A 16,528-nucleotide genomic window follows, 5' to 3' on the forward strand; every position below is an offset into this window, starting at 1 on the left:
GGATGGATGGATGGATCGATGGATGTTGGTTTGAAGGTATCTCCGGAATGGCTCAACGGATCTTGACGAAATTTGGCACAGATGTAGAACATAGTCTGGAAGAACACATAGGCTACTTATTACGTTTTTTAACTCTGCGCGGACGGAGTCGCGGGCGACAGCTAGTATTTAATAAAATAACTAAAACTAGTAAAAATGTCTGCTAAAAGCTAGAACATAAGACAGATGGCTTTACAATTCGATTTATAAATAAGTTGCCTCTGTAAGGGTCAATGACCAGTGTAAATCAGGTTAAGCGCAACTCAAAGTCCACATTATCTGGAGACTTCAAGATAAGGTGGGACCTTATCATGTGTTGCCGTCATCTAACACCCGGCTGTATATTTCTATTATCTTATCAGTATAACGGAGCCTTATTTGTTAGGTCATTTGTTTATTAGCATTTTAAATCGTTTAGAACAAGGAATATGATTTGAAAACGATTTCAGAAAAAAAAAATACAGTCGAATTGATAACCTCCTTCTTTTTGAAGTCGGCTAAAAACAATGTTGGTTCAGTGATTGGATGTGGAACATCCCCTAACGGTCAACAAAAATAGAATAGATAGGTTCTTTGTAATTTTAACCGTAGTTTTTAACTTCCGAAATACTTTACAGAAACATATTGTCAACCCTCACGTTGTTCTTGAAAAAAAAAAACAAGATAAAAGTATGTTTATACGACAATTTTTCCAGATATTGACGGTTTTATATTTTGGGGTAAAATGCCTTTTTTATGTCAGGAAATGCATTTACGCATCACTACGCCGGGCTGTGCAATGGCGTGGAACTCGCCGGCCGCAGAAGGCGACCGGAATACCCACTAAAATCTGACTGCCCTCTGACGCATTATGGCGGGGCCACGGGAACGCGTGAGCTTACTTCCGTGACCGCGCCTGCGTTGTTGCCCTAAGGCTCCTCTCACATATTATTTGTGGGGGGGGGAAGGGCGTCGGCGAATTGCCGCCTCCTTCTCCCCGCTGTCCTGCGCCGGAGCGGAGGCGCCAGGGGGTCTCCCTCGCGCTCCCGCTCCTTCTCCTCCTTCTGCGAAATAACTGATTCGCAGAAGGATTGGGGTATAATGCCTAGTTTATGTGCTCTCAATTTACTTTTCATAGAACAGTAACCATAACATTTTGGCTTTTTACTTGCACGATAGTCCTTTTACTTATGCTCAAGTAACTATCGTAAAAAAATTGTAATTTCTTTTAAAGCTAATCTTTACTAAACAACAAGTCTTCGCTCGAATTGTCCACAAAATGGGCATTTAAGTATACTTTTCTAATGCATTTCACCTTCATTTTTAGTTTCCTATTTAAACTTAGAAACAATTACAAATTGTTCTTTCTTGTGTAAATATAGTCATTGTTTACGAACAGTTTTGACGTTTCCGTGAAACACGAAATCTTACGTAAGAAGTGTCACGACTAATTGTAATGTAAATACATATAAAAAGATAGTACTTAGTTACATATCGTTAAAACAATGTCACATTAAAGAGAAAGTTTGTAAAATGATAACATTTGTTAGTAACTTGTCTTGACAAAAAATACTCAGATAAATGTACACTTTGATAATAATGGTAATAAGAAACATAAATAAGTCAGTAATATAGAAATAAGATCTCGACTTCTCTGATGAAGCGATTAATTTAACACAGAGTCATTTAATAGTTAATTAGCGGTTCCTTAGTGTAGATTTCAATATTAAACGTCTGTGTGGCAGTAAGTGGGAAAGGCTTTTGCCTAATATTTAGTGAAAAAATTCGCCCAACATCTACAACATCAGATAAATAACAGATTAGTTTCTGGACATAAAAGGAGTATAAGAACCTAGTTTAAAAAAAAACGTAGTTCTACTTTTAAATTATTTTTCTTAACTCACATTTAAAAGACACTGGCTGTAAATATCTACATACGACAAATATTGCTAGTCATTAGAAGACCTTGGCCTCCAAAAAGTTTGGTGTGCTCAGTAGAGCGAAGCAAAAAAAATAAAATTAAGCGTTTCATAGCAAACTTCACGTCTATTCTGTAGCAGTCTCTGATACCATTTTATTTATTTTTACCGCACTTAACAGTATGTAGTTTTATGAAGCTAAAAACTAACTAGATATTTTTATTACTCAATATACTTAAATAAAAAATATACTATAATATGTATGTTATTTATTTAGTAAACATAAATATGTTAAAAAATGTTCTGTAATAGAATCTAGGCGGAAGTTGTAGGCTTTCAAAGTAATGGATATCAAAACGTCAAGGCTTCTCGGTTTACTGGAATTCTATATTTTATAACATTGTTATTACATCACGTATAGTTATTTTATCTATGCATTTTAAAGAAATAATTAATAATGACATTTTTCACATCTATATATATAAAAGAAAGTCGTGTTAGTTACACCATTTATAACTCAAGAACGGCTGAATCGATTTGACTGAAAATTGGTGGGCAGTTAGCTTAGAACCTGGAAACGGACAAAGGATAATTTTTACCCCGTTTTCTATTTTTTATTCCGCGCGGACGGAGTCGCGGGTAAAAGCTAGTACTGTATATATTTGATTAGAGCAAGTTTATGTTGCCTACATGATATGAAAATATGTTGATTAATCTGAAAATAAAACCAATGCCTCTTATATTATTTTTTAAAATAAATTATCGCTTATTATTTTTCTTTATTCTAAACCAAATAGTCGATGTTTAAAACAAAAGACATTGAATATAAAATATTGTATTTATATGTAATCGTCACACAAAATGGGACTGTTGTCTATACAATGTCATCGTCCGGTACATTATGCAAGCTCATGGGTGCGCGGGTTCGGCTCAATGTGGTGCAAGCCAAGCCCATTGTTCGCTCACAATGGGGAAAGCATCTGCTATAATTTTGAGCGCACGACCATAATGCTTAAGGCCACAAAGCTAACGATTTTTATGTAGAACAACATGTAACGAATATATGTGGCAAATGAACAAAAAGAAAATCAGGTTAGGGCGATTTACTAAATTGAATTCATGGTTCATAATAGGTTTTTTTGTTAACCCATACTCTTATTTTTATCCACGATATCTTGCCACTGTTTAGGATTGACAAGTTGTCTGCAATTCATCTGCTTATTCTTGAATGTGGATGTCTCTGGGTAACTGTGACATGGGGTATAAGTAACTGCTACTTCATATCCTCATAAAACAAATAATTACTATGGTCAAATAAATAACCAAACTAGAACATCGTGTATAGTCTTATGTATAAAAGTATTAATAAAAATCGCTAATTTATGAGCCACACATGTCCTCGTTCCATATTTAAGTTTTAACTAACTACTGTTCCCTACACGAATCTATCTTACAAATTACTCATAACTATTTAAAATTCCTAAAGCGATTTTTAAATGAATCCTTGAATTTTAAAGTAAAATTGTAGAAACTAACTGATATTTTATATTTGAATTTGGGAATATTTAATTGTACCGTAATAAATACGTTAATATGTATGAAGAATAAATTAAAGAATAAATTTTTTGGCTATTAACATAAACATTGTCTGTAAAAGAAAAGACTAACGTTGATGTCTTTAGTATCAAAGTGCGGTTGGTATTAAAAAGACATCAACGTTGCAAATTACAAAGCGACTTTATAAAACATACTTATGGTGAATTATAATATTAAATAAACAATGTGTCGAAGCTTAATTAAAAAAAATCAAATTAAATTCTAATTTGTCGCTGATTACAAAACTAATGTAAAAACATATCGTTATAAAATCGATACTCGAAAAGATATATTGCTTTTTCATGTGCTCAAATAATATGTCTTAAAATTATGCTAAATCATCAATAATCCATAGGTATTTATCAAACGATGTTAAATTAATGATAAACAAAAAGCTGTTTACGTTCATTAATCGAGCGTATCGATTAAAATTTCTTCCAATAGAAATTCCATTTCTTATCTCGGAGTGATTGTGTAACTTCATATTGATACCGCATGTAAACGTTGATTTAACACCAGAGTGTAATATTATATACTTCGCTACATGTATTTTTAAAATTGAAACAAAAAATAAGTGGTATGTTTTCATTGAAATGCCTATTTCAACATCATCGACCGCCAGATGTCACTGATGCCTTCCTGTTCGTCATTTTATTGACAGGCGCGTTTATTGCGTCTCTGTCTCTTTTTTGTGCGATATCCTAAAGTAAAAATGTTAATTTTATGTAAAAATTGGCATCGTTAATCTTCGCTCGATGTCGTTTTCTTTCGTAAATTAAAAATTTAATTTAAGTAGAACAAGTGTATGTAAAGGTTGCCTGCGGGAGTCGAAATCAGGATCAAGGTGTTGAACACAATGGATGAATCGTTATATTTTATATCGCTGTAGAACAAGGTAATGTCTATATTCGTATAAGACAAAAGGCACGCAGTGGCTTCGTCCTTCGCACATTAGAGCCATCATTTACTAAGTGTTGCAGAGGTGATTATCGAATCTCTAATGCAAACAGTGCATGTAAGTATTGTGCGGTGCGCGGCCGACGCTATCGTAGAATATACATACCTCACGTTGTATTCAAGCGACGCCTGTACTAATTCGTTCTTCCTTGGTGGTGGTTATTCTTGCTTGCTCCTGTAACATTTTTCACATATTGATAAAATGAATTCTTACTAATGAATCCCAGTGTTCACAATGGCTAATGTTAAAAATAGAATAAAGGCGTCTAATAAGGCCTCATCTAAAAGTACTGATAAAAATAGTCAATCACCAACAGGTATAAATGATGGGACAAATTCTCACATAGTTATGAAAAGACCCTCTAATGAAGAGAACTTGGGAGAAAAAGAAAAATTGCGGTTATTTCTTAAGAATGGTCACCTTCTTAAGGACAAATTCAAGAAAAAATCTAAACCAGAGTTAAAACCTCACTTGGATGTAGTTAAAAGTGGCTTAATGTCAAAAAGTGGACGAATAAAAGTCAAAAAGAAAGTGCATTTAAAGTTTCTTGATAACATATTGAAAAGTGAATTAAAGATTCAGGACAATCAACCAAAAAAGCAGACTGCAAAAGATAAGACAGTGAAAACTGCAGCATTAAACAACAATGAAAGTGGTTCTAGTGACCAAAATAAAGCTAAATCTGACAAAGAAAGTAAAGGTGGTGTGAAAAAAAGAAAGAAAAAATCATCTGAGCCTGAAAGCCCAACATCGGTAAAAAAAAAAGAAAGAGAACAGGAGTTATCATGGATGGCAAAACAGTGTCTTACTTACAGCACAACTACAAAGCGGAGAGTTTTCCAATGTGATTACTGTAAGAAATTCTTTATTAATAAAACCTCTATGCGCAGACATATCTATGTACATCTTAAAGTGGTGCCATACACCTGTAAATATTGCTACAAACGGTTTTATATAAAAGAAAATATGATGACTCATATGAAGCTCCAGCACTCCAGAGGTATGAAAGTTGCAAATCATTACATTTGTGCTGTATGTGAGGAACCTTTTCTGTTGAAAGAGAAGTTTGATCAGCACATGATGATCCATGTCAAAAATGAAGAATTGCTCAAGTGTATATTTTGTAACAAGCAATTTACACATCATGTACTACTGCATGAGCATGAAAAAGAACACCTCATTACTGGCAAGTACAAGTGTACTGTTTGCGATATGAGCTATGACAGCAGAAGCAATCTAGCCCTTCACATTAAAGGTCATTTAAAAATAAAAGATTATGTGTGCCAGCACTGTGGGAAAGAGTTCCTACGAATTACATCATTGAGAAGACATGTTCAGATCTGCCATGCGGGGCTATTAATACAGTGTCCAATTTGTAAGAAGAAACTGAAAGGACATTTAACAGAGCATTTACGTACACACGAGAAGAAACGTCCCCATAAATGTCCAGATTGTGGTCAGCGCTTTACACAGTCTACACAGTTAAATGTACATCGCAGATGTCATACAGGAGACAGGCCGTATCCTTGCAGGATTTGTGATCGTTCATTCACACATTCTAATGCTTTGTTGCTTCATATTAGGCGTCATACGGGGGAAAAACCTTTTAAATGTGCTATGTGCCCTCTCTTTTTTTCTCAATTACCTCATATGAAGGCGCACATGAGAAATATTCATGGTAAGGATCTGCCATACAAGTGTGAGAAATGTTCACAATTCTTTAAGTTGAAAGCCCATTTAGCAACACATGCTAAGACATGCATGATGGATGGCACGGAGCAGGCGACTGTGGAAGAGGATGATTCAACTCAGAAATATGATATTGAAGTTGAATCTGTTATGACTTTATCAAGAATGAGATTCTTGCTGGCTCTTCTCTTCACCATGATTGCGAGTAAAGAAAAACTTAAATATTTAGGTGCGTAAATATTTATTTTATTAAGACAATTTTTGGTCACACACATAAACACGAGTGCACTGGATTTTTTTATTTTGGATTTAGCATACATTGCTTCCTGTGTGTGTGTGCCAATAACAGGAACCCATTTCTCACACACTACACTACATAAATCATTATTCTGTTTGAAACTTTTTACGGGACAAATTTAAGTGTTTTGAAAAGTGCTAGGACACACATTAATGGGATTTTGTAGAGACAACAAAACACTCATATTCTCATTACAATGACTGACTCATTTATTGCACAATCATCATTTATTTTGTGTGTTTAATTTTAAAGTTCTTGATCCAACACAGGGTTTTGAGTGTTTGTGTGCTTCTGTGAAGTATTTTGATTGTTTGTGAACCAGCTTTGTCAGTGTTATATTTAGAAAAATGTCATCTTTTTGTAGGCAGAAGGCGACATAGCAGATAATCATGGGTAATTTTTCTATAAGTGAGTTCATTTACATTCCGTTAATAATAATGGTGTTGGTATTTACAGATAAAAGGTGTTGGTTATGGTTGGGGTTTCTGCGGTTGCAATTATTGCTTGTGCAAACCTAAATATGCTTTAAAATACTTTTGTTTGCATAAAATTATTATTTTGGATGTTTTGATTAGAAATTTATGCTATGGGAAAGTTTTTTTTGTCATTATTTTTTTAAATTAAATTTACTCTAAAGCTTTTCTGCACTAGGGTAAACTTTAAACGTATTTAACTTAAAAAAAATTAAAACTTCATTTAAGAACTCACAGAGCAAACTTATTTTACTATTTGTAAATACATATTTATTTTTAGGGTATGAATAAAACTCTAGTATTATGTATAAAAAAATATTTTATTTTAACAGGATTTAACAAGCGCCTAATTGATGACCTTCTGATAGAATCATTGGAGGCAATGGGACACACTCCATGTAGAAATGAATCGTTGTCTCCACTAAAACGTCTACGTAACAATATAGACATATTACTAAAAGGTACAGTCCCGAGAGAGAAGATGGAAAAGTTTGAAAAGGAAAATAAAACAACCGAAGAACTGCTAGAATTATTAACCAATGAAAAGAAAATAAACTGAAAAGGTTTTTTGTTTTAATTTGAAATATTATTTTATTTAGCACTATTTATATTTTACACAAACATTTATTGTATTTCATGTTATAACATCACAGAATTGTTAGAAGTTAGATAAATTATTTTTATAATTAATTTTATTTTATTAAGTATTGGTAACCCAAAGATCATAAATTTATTAAAAAACAAAATAACCAAGACTATTAACATGTATAACTTGCCATTGAAAACTAAAGTGATTAGTCCAAAGGTTTTATTATAATTGTTATTTATTTTAAACATATTTTTTTAAATAATTTGATTTATAACTTATAAAATGTTGTTTTTTTTCTTCTTAGGGTGTGATTGATATTGTAATAAGTAGGTTAAGGTTTTATCATCAACTCCGTCAACGAGGAGTGATCGCCGTTAAAATTGTTTAATTTTATAAAACATTGGAGAAGGTATTTTAATTTCTTTAATTATTTTTTAAAATATTGTTATCTATTACACTATGTTTTGTGCCATTATATAATAATGTTTTAACAATTTTGCATACCTATTTAATACATAAACGTATTTATATTCTTAGGTGGTTTGCCTTCCCTCTACATAAGTGCTTGTCCATTCTCCAATAATAGTCCTGTAACAGATATAATTTTTTTAATTTATGTGTATACTTTTAACATGAATAAACAACACCTCTGTGTTCTAAATTTGAAATTATCAAAAAACTGAAGAAAAAATTAGAAGATCGAAAACATGTTTTTGAGCAGCTGTTTTCTTGGGAACCCATATTTGTTATTTGGATTTTTTTAGGTGCCATTATTTTTGTTCTCTGTGTAATTGATGTCTAATGATAATAGTAGATAATAAGTAATGTCTAAGGTAAATATAATGTTTTGAATATCATACGCTGTAATCATAATTATGTAATGCATTGGTACATAGAATTATTTAAAAAATGATGCAGATTAGAATAAATATTTATTTTTAAATTTCGAAATGTGAATGTTAGTGGACTGATTTTGTATTATTTAGTGTCAATTCAAGTTTCTTATGTGTATTGCCAAAACACTGGTTTAAAATATAAAACATGTTTTTTTTTTCTGTAAAAATGTTGCCGTCATGCCTACATAAAATTAATTTGTGTTATGATACAGTTCAGTATTACCCTCCCTTGGTAGTTATATAATCTTGATTCGTAACAGTTTGTTCCATATTGGTAAAATGTCAGAAATTTTTATTTAAAAATCGAAATAATTTCTATGTACCAAAAATATAATAATTTTTTAAGGAACTAAATATTAACGGCAATATTTCAAAATGTCAATCAATATTAGAATAAATTACCAAAGATAAATATTAATAAACATTGATAAAACGTAGGTATGATTATTTATTTGTCTGGAAACATCCCTTTAAAATTTGATCAGTTTTTTTTGTAGTACTGTCACTGTCGACCCATAAACACCACAAAAATAGTAATATAGCTCTTTTAAACGATCTTTATTAGCATCGTGCCCCCCAAAGGAGACAGGTGGTTGTTTGCTGACAATATTCTTTCGTGTGGCCCTCTACTGATGCATTTATGTTACATCACCCGCAGCGGTTAAATGTGAAGTGATATTTTATGTATAAAGCATTCGTGGTGTCAGTTTGGCCTGTTTTGAAATGTACAATATATTTTAGGAAGATAATTCAATGTTACTTTTCAATGATTAATTTACTACTGTAAATTTTAATACGAAATTTAATACGACATATTTAAAAACAAGAGTGTCACCAAAAACTTATTATAGTGTCTTAACTAAATTTTATTGATATGGCTACACTTGCAATACTCAATATAGCAACAATAGCAAAAGTCAAAACAAATGACAAATATCAACTTCGAAAACTGTCATAACAAAAGCCCATCATGTGTTATTCTATTATTGGTGTTTAAAGATTCACAAATAGTTTGTTAAATATTATCAAAAGTGAAAATGGGTACCACAGGACAATCAATAACATTAGCAAATAGTATAATAGGAGTCGGTATATTGGCAATGCCTTTCTGTTTTCAACAAGTAAGTATCTTCAAATTCAGACACGAAAAAAGTATACGTAGCACTATTTTTGTTTGATTAACCTAATAATTCATAAAGTAAATATAAAGTGGTAATTATAAAATATAGTCTGTTCTTTGGATATGTCTATTCTTTAATAAATTCCTTACATTTCACAAATTAAATGTGAAATGTAAACAATGGAACTTGGCTTTTTTAAAGAAAACTTTTTAAAAACTTATCCACAATACATCCGTATTATCCGTATCCGTATTATACAATAGCGAAAAATTTACTATTTCAGTGTGGAGTAATATTAGCTAGTTTAATACTTTTGCTAATGGGATTCGTTTCAAGGCTCTGTTGCCATTTTTTACTTAAATCTGCAATCATCACAAGGAGACGGACATTTGAATTTTTAGGTAAGGTCAGTAATGTTCTCTTTACTTAATTTCATCAAGGCCTAATGCAATAATCAATCTTTAATTACAAAAAATATTATATCAACCTCTAAAAGAGATGGTTATTCCTGCCTGGAATCTGAAAAATTTTACTTTCACTCAAAACAAAAATTGTAAATGCATGCAACATGACCACAAATACTTTTATTTCTGTGAAGTACCCATTCTGTGTATTTGCATTTTAAATTCACAAATTCTGTTCAATTTTTTAGCATTTCATGTCTTCGGACCAGCGGGTAAGTTAGCCATAGAGCTAGGTATTATAGGTTTTCTAATGGGTACCTGTATAGCATATTTTGTGGTTGTTGGTGACTTGGGACCTCAAATCATTGCAAAGATGTTTAATATTAACCAAAGTGACATTTTAAGGTAAATAGCTAATTGCATTTATTCCTCTAAGTTTTTTTAAATTCTTAACAATGACAACAGTGGTATATCCCGCAACAACAATATTTGTTGGGTGCACAAATGGGCCGGGTCAACCGGTGAAATACCACAACTACACAGAAGACAGGCGTCAAATGGAAGCAATTCCGTGTTTTGTCTAATGGGTGTGGTGCTGGAGGCCTAATTTTAGTCCTCTTTCCCTTCCCACCCTATTCCTATTAGGAAAGGATGGGAAGGGGAAGTGGATTTGGCGGAAGAGGGGACCCAAAAGAAGAAATATCCTCTTTCTGTGTGTCCCCTTCTCCGTTCATTAAATTTAGGCAACACATTTGCACTTGTGGATGTCTATGGGCAGCGGTTGCCTTGCTATTTCGGCGAATCCAGGTGGCCGTTTGCTTGTTTGTCACCTTTTGATATAAAAATAAATAAAAACTCTCTAGTCTAAACTTAACTGGTGTCAATGAGTCTCCATACCTTTTTTGTTAATCATACAAATATTTTTTTTTTGCAAGAAAAAACAATGCTCTGTGTTTAAGATAAGATTTGCTTCTGAAATTATAATACCTAATCCAGTAATATCTTTTAGTAGTTTGATTAATTTTGTTTTAAAAATTTTCAGAACCTCAATAATGGTAATAGTGTCATTAGTATGTGTGTTGCCGTTGGGATTATTAAAAAATGTTGACAGTCTGAGTAATGTTAGTGCGGCAACAATATGCTTCTACTTCTGTTTGGTTATTAAAGTACGTTTTTCATTTTATATACAATGTCATAGTAGCTTAGTTTATTGGGAAAGTTTATGTATGTATGGATTAAATTCAGGTGATTTTCGAAGCAACATCTCAGTTATTGACCAGTGACTGGCACATTCGTATTGAGACATGGAAGCCATCCGGAGTCTTACAATGTGTGCCTATATTCTCTATGGCTTTGTTTTGTCAAACGTAAGTAAACCAAACTCACTCCTACACTCTCTCTATGCATTCTTCATACTAATGTATGAGTTGATGTTAGAGATAATAGCTTTTACCCGCGATTCCGTCCGCCCACCAATTTTCAGTCAAATCGATTCAGCCGTTCTTGAGTTATAAATAGTGTAACTAACACGACTTTCTTTTATATGTATATAGATATCTAATATCCATCCATCCATTAGTACGATACTCTTATCTTAGTTTATATTAATTTAGTCATTAAAAGTAGGTAAATTTTTCTCATAAACAGTTTACTTGTTCTGAACTTTAGAATTTTAGTTTAAAAACTTTTTAGACAACTGTTTGAGATCTTTGAGTCGCTGCCGTCTCTGTCATTAGAGAAGATGAACCTTGTGACAAAGAATGCTATCAACATCTGCACAGCGGTGTACTTCACACTAGGCTTCTTTGGATATGTTGCATTTAGTTCACAGAATATATCAGGTCAGTATGTCATTGTAATAAATAATCATCATCATCAGCTCACTATACATTCCCACCGAGGGGCTCGGAGTCTACCCTAATTAGGGGTGATTGGATCCTAGTCAACCACGCTGACCCAGTGCGGGTTGACTTCACACATATCATTGAATTTCTTCTCAGATATGTGCAGCATCACGATGTTTTCCTTTACTTTAAGAACATCATTAAGTACATAGGTAAATCGAAAATCACATTGTTACATAGCGGGATTCGAACTCAGGACCCAGGATTTCAAGTCAAGTGCTTAACCCCTGAGCCACCGACGTTTTCATGAATAATATATGGACATAAAATTATTATTTGTGCATTATATTCAAAAGGAATTTAAAATAAATAAAAAATACAGTCGAACCTAGGTAAGCGAGAAAACTCTAAAAGCGAGAATTATTGTCCGGTCACGAACGACCTGCTTTAGTAAGAAAATTGGGTTAGAGAGAAACCTTGGACTCTCGCTTATCCAGGTTCGACTAATACAGTCATAACTATTGTTTTCTAAATATAATAAAGTTATAAGTTTATATATGTTTGATTTAGTAAGTAAATAACAAATAATTAGCTTTGTGGTTAAACAAGTCCCTTAGTGTAGATATTTCAACTAAATCTACAGGTCTCGCTTGGTGACTATCACTCTGAGTGGAGATATTAATGATTTTCTCCACTTGTTGCAGGCAACATCCTCATGAGCCTGAGCCCAACGTTGGGCAGTGACGTCATCAAACTGGGCTTCGTCATGTCGCTCGCCTTCAGCTTCCCTCTTATCATATTCCCCTGCAGAGCTAGTCTCTACTCCTTTCTATACAAAAAGGTATTCATTCACTTCATTCATTCGTTCAACTACATTATCTTTTTTTTGTATTACCATATTGGAGAATACTGGTCTGACTGAAAGAGAATTTCGTTTCTTTTTAGTGGTTATGAGTCTTTTCTTTGATTATTTTTGTTTTTGCTAACCAAAGAATCTGGAAATTTCATATCTTAATTTAGTATTTTCAAAAAGATTCAAATAAATCGCCTATTGAGAGGACATTTGAAACACTTTAATCGTACTAGACAGTATCGTAAATAGCAGCGAAGTAATTACGTTAAGTTAAAAGTAAAAGTTAAGGTTAAAATAAATAAAGAAATGACCACTTCACATGTGAGCGTTGACACCAAACTTTTTTAGCTCAGAACGGTTTAGTTCAGATTGTCCCATCTAATACTTTAAATGTCTTTGTAATATTTTATCGAAACTGAATATGTGACTGTCTAAATGACTAAAACATTTTTCTCGCTTATATAGTTCTCTAACCTGAGTTTCTCGCTTATGGAGGTAGTCTGTCGGGAGCGTACAATTCTCGCTTATAGAGGTTGTATAAATACAATGAGGCAGTGATATATAAATCATACTAATATTATAAATGCGAATGTTTAGATGGATGGATGTTTATTTGAAGGTATCTCTGGAACGGCTGAACGGATCTTGATGAAATTTGGCACAGATGTAGAACATAGTCTGGAAGAATATATAGGCTATTAAGTTTTTTTTTAATTCCGCGCGTAGTCGCGGGCGTCAACTAGTACTTTGTATTTACAGGTACATCCAGCGCAACATGACCATATCATAAACCACTCAATACCAGTTACAACTTTCCGTTGCATCACAGTAGCAATAATTGCTGTTGCACTTTTTGTCAGTCTTTTATTACCAGACATAGAAGTTGTGTTAGGGCTCCTCGGGTCCACCATCGGAGTCCTAATCTGTGTGGTCTTTCCTGCGGCATGTTTCATCAATGTCACCTTTAAGAATACCAATGAAAGATTGCTGGCCAAAGTAAGTACACTTTTATGATTTGTTTTTTTTTATTTGCTTTTGTCAGCCCCTTAATGTCGTTGATTGATGATAAATAACCTAATAACCTTTCTTAAGGACTGGTCTTTCAAATGTAAAAAGAATTTTTCAAATTAGATTGGTAGTTAATGCGATTAAAGCGTACAAAAAATAGAAAAAAAAATACTGGATTACTTTTATGTTTAAATTTAACTCAAATACCACTGGTGGGATTTTTTTATTTACAAATAGAAAATTTCTTTTATATTTTTAGGCATTTACGAAAATGTAAATAGATTTAATTTTTTACGTAATAAAAATTTGCAGGTTGTATTAGTACTGGGTCTGATCATCCTGGTGCTGGGTACGTATGCCAACTTGCAGGCTGCGGAGAACAAGTACGATGACAAACTTATAACACAAGAGCGCATCGACAAGATTGTAGAGGACTTCTTTCAGAAGATGGAGAAAGATGAAGGTATGAGAACTCTACTAAAGAAAGTCACTAAACGAACTCACAATGAAATGAAATCAGGGATTAAGTACTTGTATCAAACAATATTTGAAATATTATGGTTTTACTAATGTTGTTTCCAATTTATTTTTAATATTTCAGGTGTAAAACCGGCAGCCGGACTAAAAAGCGATATTATAACGAATAACGTTGAAGAAAAAGCCCCGAAGGAGATCATAAAAGATTCAGAAGTACAGCCTCCCAACCCGATACCACCCGAGTCGCATTCCAATGAAAAACCCCCCGAAAATCCAATACCAATAAATCCGAAGCTTAAACAACTCGAACCCGAACAAGAATCTAAAAGAGACGCCAAAGTAATAGGAATTTCAGGAGAAACTCATCCGAAAGATTTAAAAATGAAGTTAGAAGAAGCTAAACTAAATAACGGGAATGATAAAATTGAAACTAACAATATCGAGAAACCAAAGGAAATTGTAAAACCAGAATCCAGTCAGGAAAAGATAGATATTCTAAAGAAACAACAGCTCATAGAAACTATAAAACAACACGGAGAAGAACAAAAAGAATTGATAAAAGAACAGAAAGAGATTTTACATAAAATTATGAAGACTAAAAAAGAGCTAGAGAAAGATAAAAAAGAAATAGATGATACTGAAGCTAAAAAGATAGCAGTGGAAAGTATACAAAAGATTGCAAATATGGCGATACAGAGTTTGTCCGGAGTTACTGACAAACCGGCAGCGCACATAGATGTAGCCGATAGGAAAGAGGAACCTTTACAAAAGATAGCCAATGAAGCGGTCCAAGAAATAGCCAAAAAAGCCGCAGAAACTTTAGAAGCTATCGGAGAAAAGAAGGCACCTGAAGCAAATTTGCCCAAATCTCCAGATGAAATTAAATCAGATCAAAAGATACAAGGAGAAAAAGTAGAAAACAAACCTGATAATATTAATAAAATAATCTCACAAATACACAATCTTCACGCTCAAAATAGTTTACCTCAAGCAGTTAAACAGAACGAAGTCAATCCACAACCGATTCAACAAAATAACAAACAAGAACAAAACCAACTTATTCTTAATAAACAAGAACAAAATGCGAAGAAAGACATTGAAAAACCTTTGTTAAATGTAGAAGATCAAAATAAGGTGAACAAAGAACATTTTCATTCAGCTGATGAACCACAATCATATAAAGAAGGCGAAGATTCTTTAAAAAGAAATGTAGCAAGCATTAGTAGTATGGCGCAAAATGTACCTTTGCCAATAGCATTAAAGGGTAATCAAGATGACGTTAAATCAAATAATATAGAACTAAAACCTGATAAACAAAATAATAATTTAAAAGATATTAATGAAGCTATTCCACAGAATAACGAAAATAAACCCAAAAATGATGATATTAAAACCCAAAATAACCAAAATATTGAACCTGTAGTTTCTAGACAAAAGAGAGAAGTGATCGATTGTACGGAAAAGACAATATTGAAACCTGAAGATAAACCAATCTGTGAGAAATTAATATCCAACAAGAATGGTTTAACTAAAGATGTCAAGATAGACATTGGTTTACCTGTAAACCTTCCTTTACATTCTAATATACTGCGCAGATCTCTAAAGAGTTATAAAGAAGATGTTAGAAGATAAAATTATTTATTTGATATTTTAAATTATTTTATTTATTAAAGAATTAAAGCATAAATACTTTTTGCCTGTAAAGTAAACTATTTTAGAGTTATTCCCGTTGGGACGATATTCCTACTGATCAATCGGTCCAATGGGAATCTTTTTACCATTGAGCTGACTGATTCTATCGATGGCTGGATCGGTCCAGGGCAAAACATCCTTATTTTGTTGGATTACGTATTTCCAAATTTTTTATTAAGAAATTGCTATTTTTCACACGCTGTAATATTCACAACAATGTAAAAAAAAAGTTGCATTTAATTTTGCATTTTACACTGCATTTATATAAATAATCATGTTATTCATTGTTTTATTTATAAAAGTAGAAGTAATTCCGCGTACAGTCTGATGAGTGTGGTACCGGAGACCTAATTTTAGTCCTCTTTCTATTCCCACCCCTTTTCCTATAAGGAAAGGATGGGAAGGGGAAGTGGATTTGATGGAGGAGATACATAAGAAGGTTAAATATTCTCTTTTTGTGCGTCTCCTTCTTCGTCGATTAAAGGTAGGCAACGCATCTGCAATTGCGAATGTTAATAGGCAGCGGTCGCTTCGCCATTTCGGCGAATTCATGTGGCCGCTTGCTCGTTTGCCACCTTGTTATATAAAAAAAAATGAGTCTTGAAATATAACACGACGAATTACAGTAAAAAAAAAAAATAATAATAACCAAATCACACTTTTTATTTTTATACAAGAACAAATTAACGGAAT

General features: G+C 32.8%; 2 protein-coding genes across 5 annotated transcripts; both read left to right on the forward strand.

Moving 5' to 3' along the window:
- The first annotated feature begins 4,149 nt into the window (after positions 1-4,149).
- LOC106713808 (zinc finger protein 846) lies at positions 4,150-7,568 on the forward strand. 3 transcript variants are annotated; one of them, XM_014506676.2, is made up of 3 exons: positions 4,150-4,428; positions 4,808-6,409; positions 7,284-7,568. In XM_014506676.2, exons 2-3 carry the CDS (start codon positions 4,840-4,842, stop codon positions 7,508-7,510), a joined length of 1,797 nt encoding a protein of 598 aa, XP_014362162.2. In that variant the 5' UTR covers positions 4,150-4,428; positions 4,808-4,839; the 3' UTR covers positions 7,511-7,568. The 3 variants fall into 3 exon arrangements, with proteins under 3 accessions (XP_014362162.2, XP_014362163.2, XP_014362160.2); XM_014506677.2 differs by adding an exon at positions 6,843-6,886 and having other exon boundaries at positions 4,150-6,409; positions 7,284-7,363; XM_014506674.2 differs by having other exon boundaries at positions 4,150-6,409.
- Positions 7,569-9,377: 1,809 nt separating this feature from the next.
- Positions 9,378-15,822, forward strand: LOC106713807 (putative sodium-coupled neutral amino acid transporter 10). 2 transcript variants are annotated; one of them, XM_045680165.1, is made up of 10 exons: positions 9,378-9,557; positions 9,841-9,958; positions 10,210-10,366; positions 11,004-11,127; positions 11,207-11,328; positions 11,654-11,802; positions 12,510-12,646; positions 13,418-13,654; positions 13,979-14,129; positions 14,268-15,822. In XM_045680165.1, exons 1-10 carry the CDS (start codon positions 9,474-9,476, stop codon positions 15,773-15,775), a joined length of 2,787 nt encoding a protein of 928 aa, XP_045536121.1. In that variant the 5' UTR covers positions 9,378-9,473; the 3' UTR covers positions 15,776-15,822. The 2 variants fall into 2 exon arrangements, with proteins under 2 accessions (XP_045536121.1, XP_045536122.1); XM_045680166.1 differs by lacking the exon at positions 9,378-9,557 and having other exon boundaries at positions 9,889-9,963.
- Positions 15,823-16,528: the final 706 nt, after the last annotated feature.

Source organism: Papilio machaon, chromosome 12 (assembly GCF_912999745.1).
Source record: "Papilio machaon chromosome 12, ilPapMach1.1, whole genome shotgun sequence".
Classification (NCBI taxonomy): Eukaryota; Metazoa; Arthropoda; class Insecta; order Lepidoptera; family Papilionidae; genus Papilio; species Papilio machaon.

Excerpts from the sequence above, each read along its gene's own strand:
- LOC106713807 (XM_045680165.1), top strand. The coding sequence starts at position 9,474 with ATGGGTACCACAGGACAATCAATAACATTAGCAAATAGTATAATAGGA. Across the intron at positions 9,959-10,209 it reads ACGGACATTTGAATTTTTAG|CATTTCATGTCTTCGGACCA; the intron begins GTAAGGTCAGTA and ends TCAATTTTTTAG. Across the intron at positions 11,128-11,206 it reads ACTTCTGTTTGGTTATTAAA|GTGATTTTCGAAGCAACATC; the intron begins GTACGTTTTTCA and ends GATTAAATTCAG.
- LOC106713808 (XM_014506674.2), top strand. The coding sequence starts at position 4,726 with ATGGCTAATGTTAAAAATAGAATAAAGGCGTCTAATAAGGCCTCATCT. Across the intron at positions 6,410-7,283 it reads AGAAAAACTTAAATATTTAG|GATTTAACAAGCGCCTAATT; the intron begins GTGCGTAAATAT and ends TTATTTTAACAG.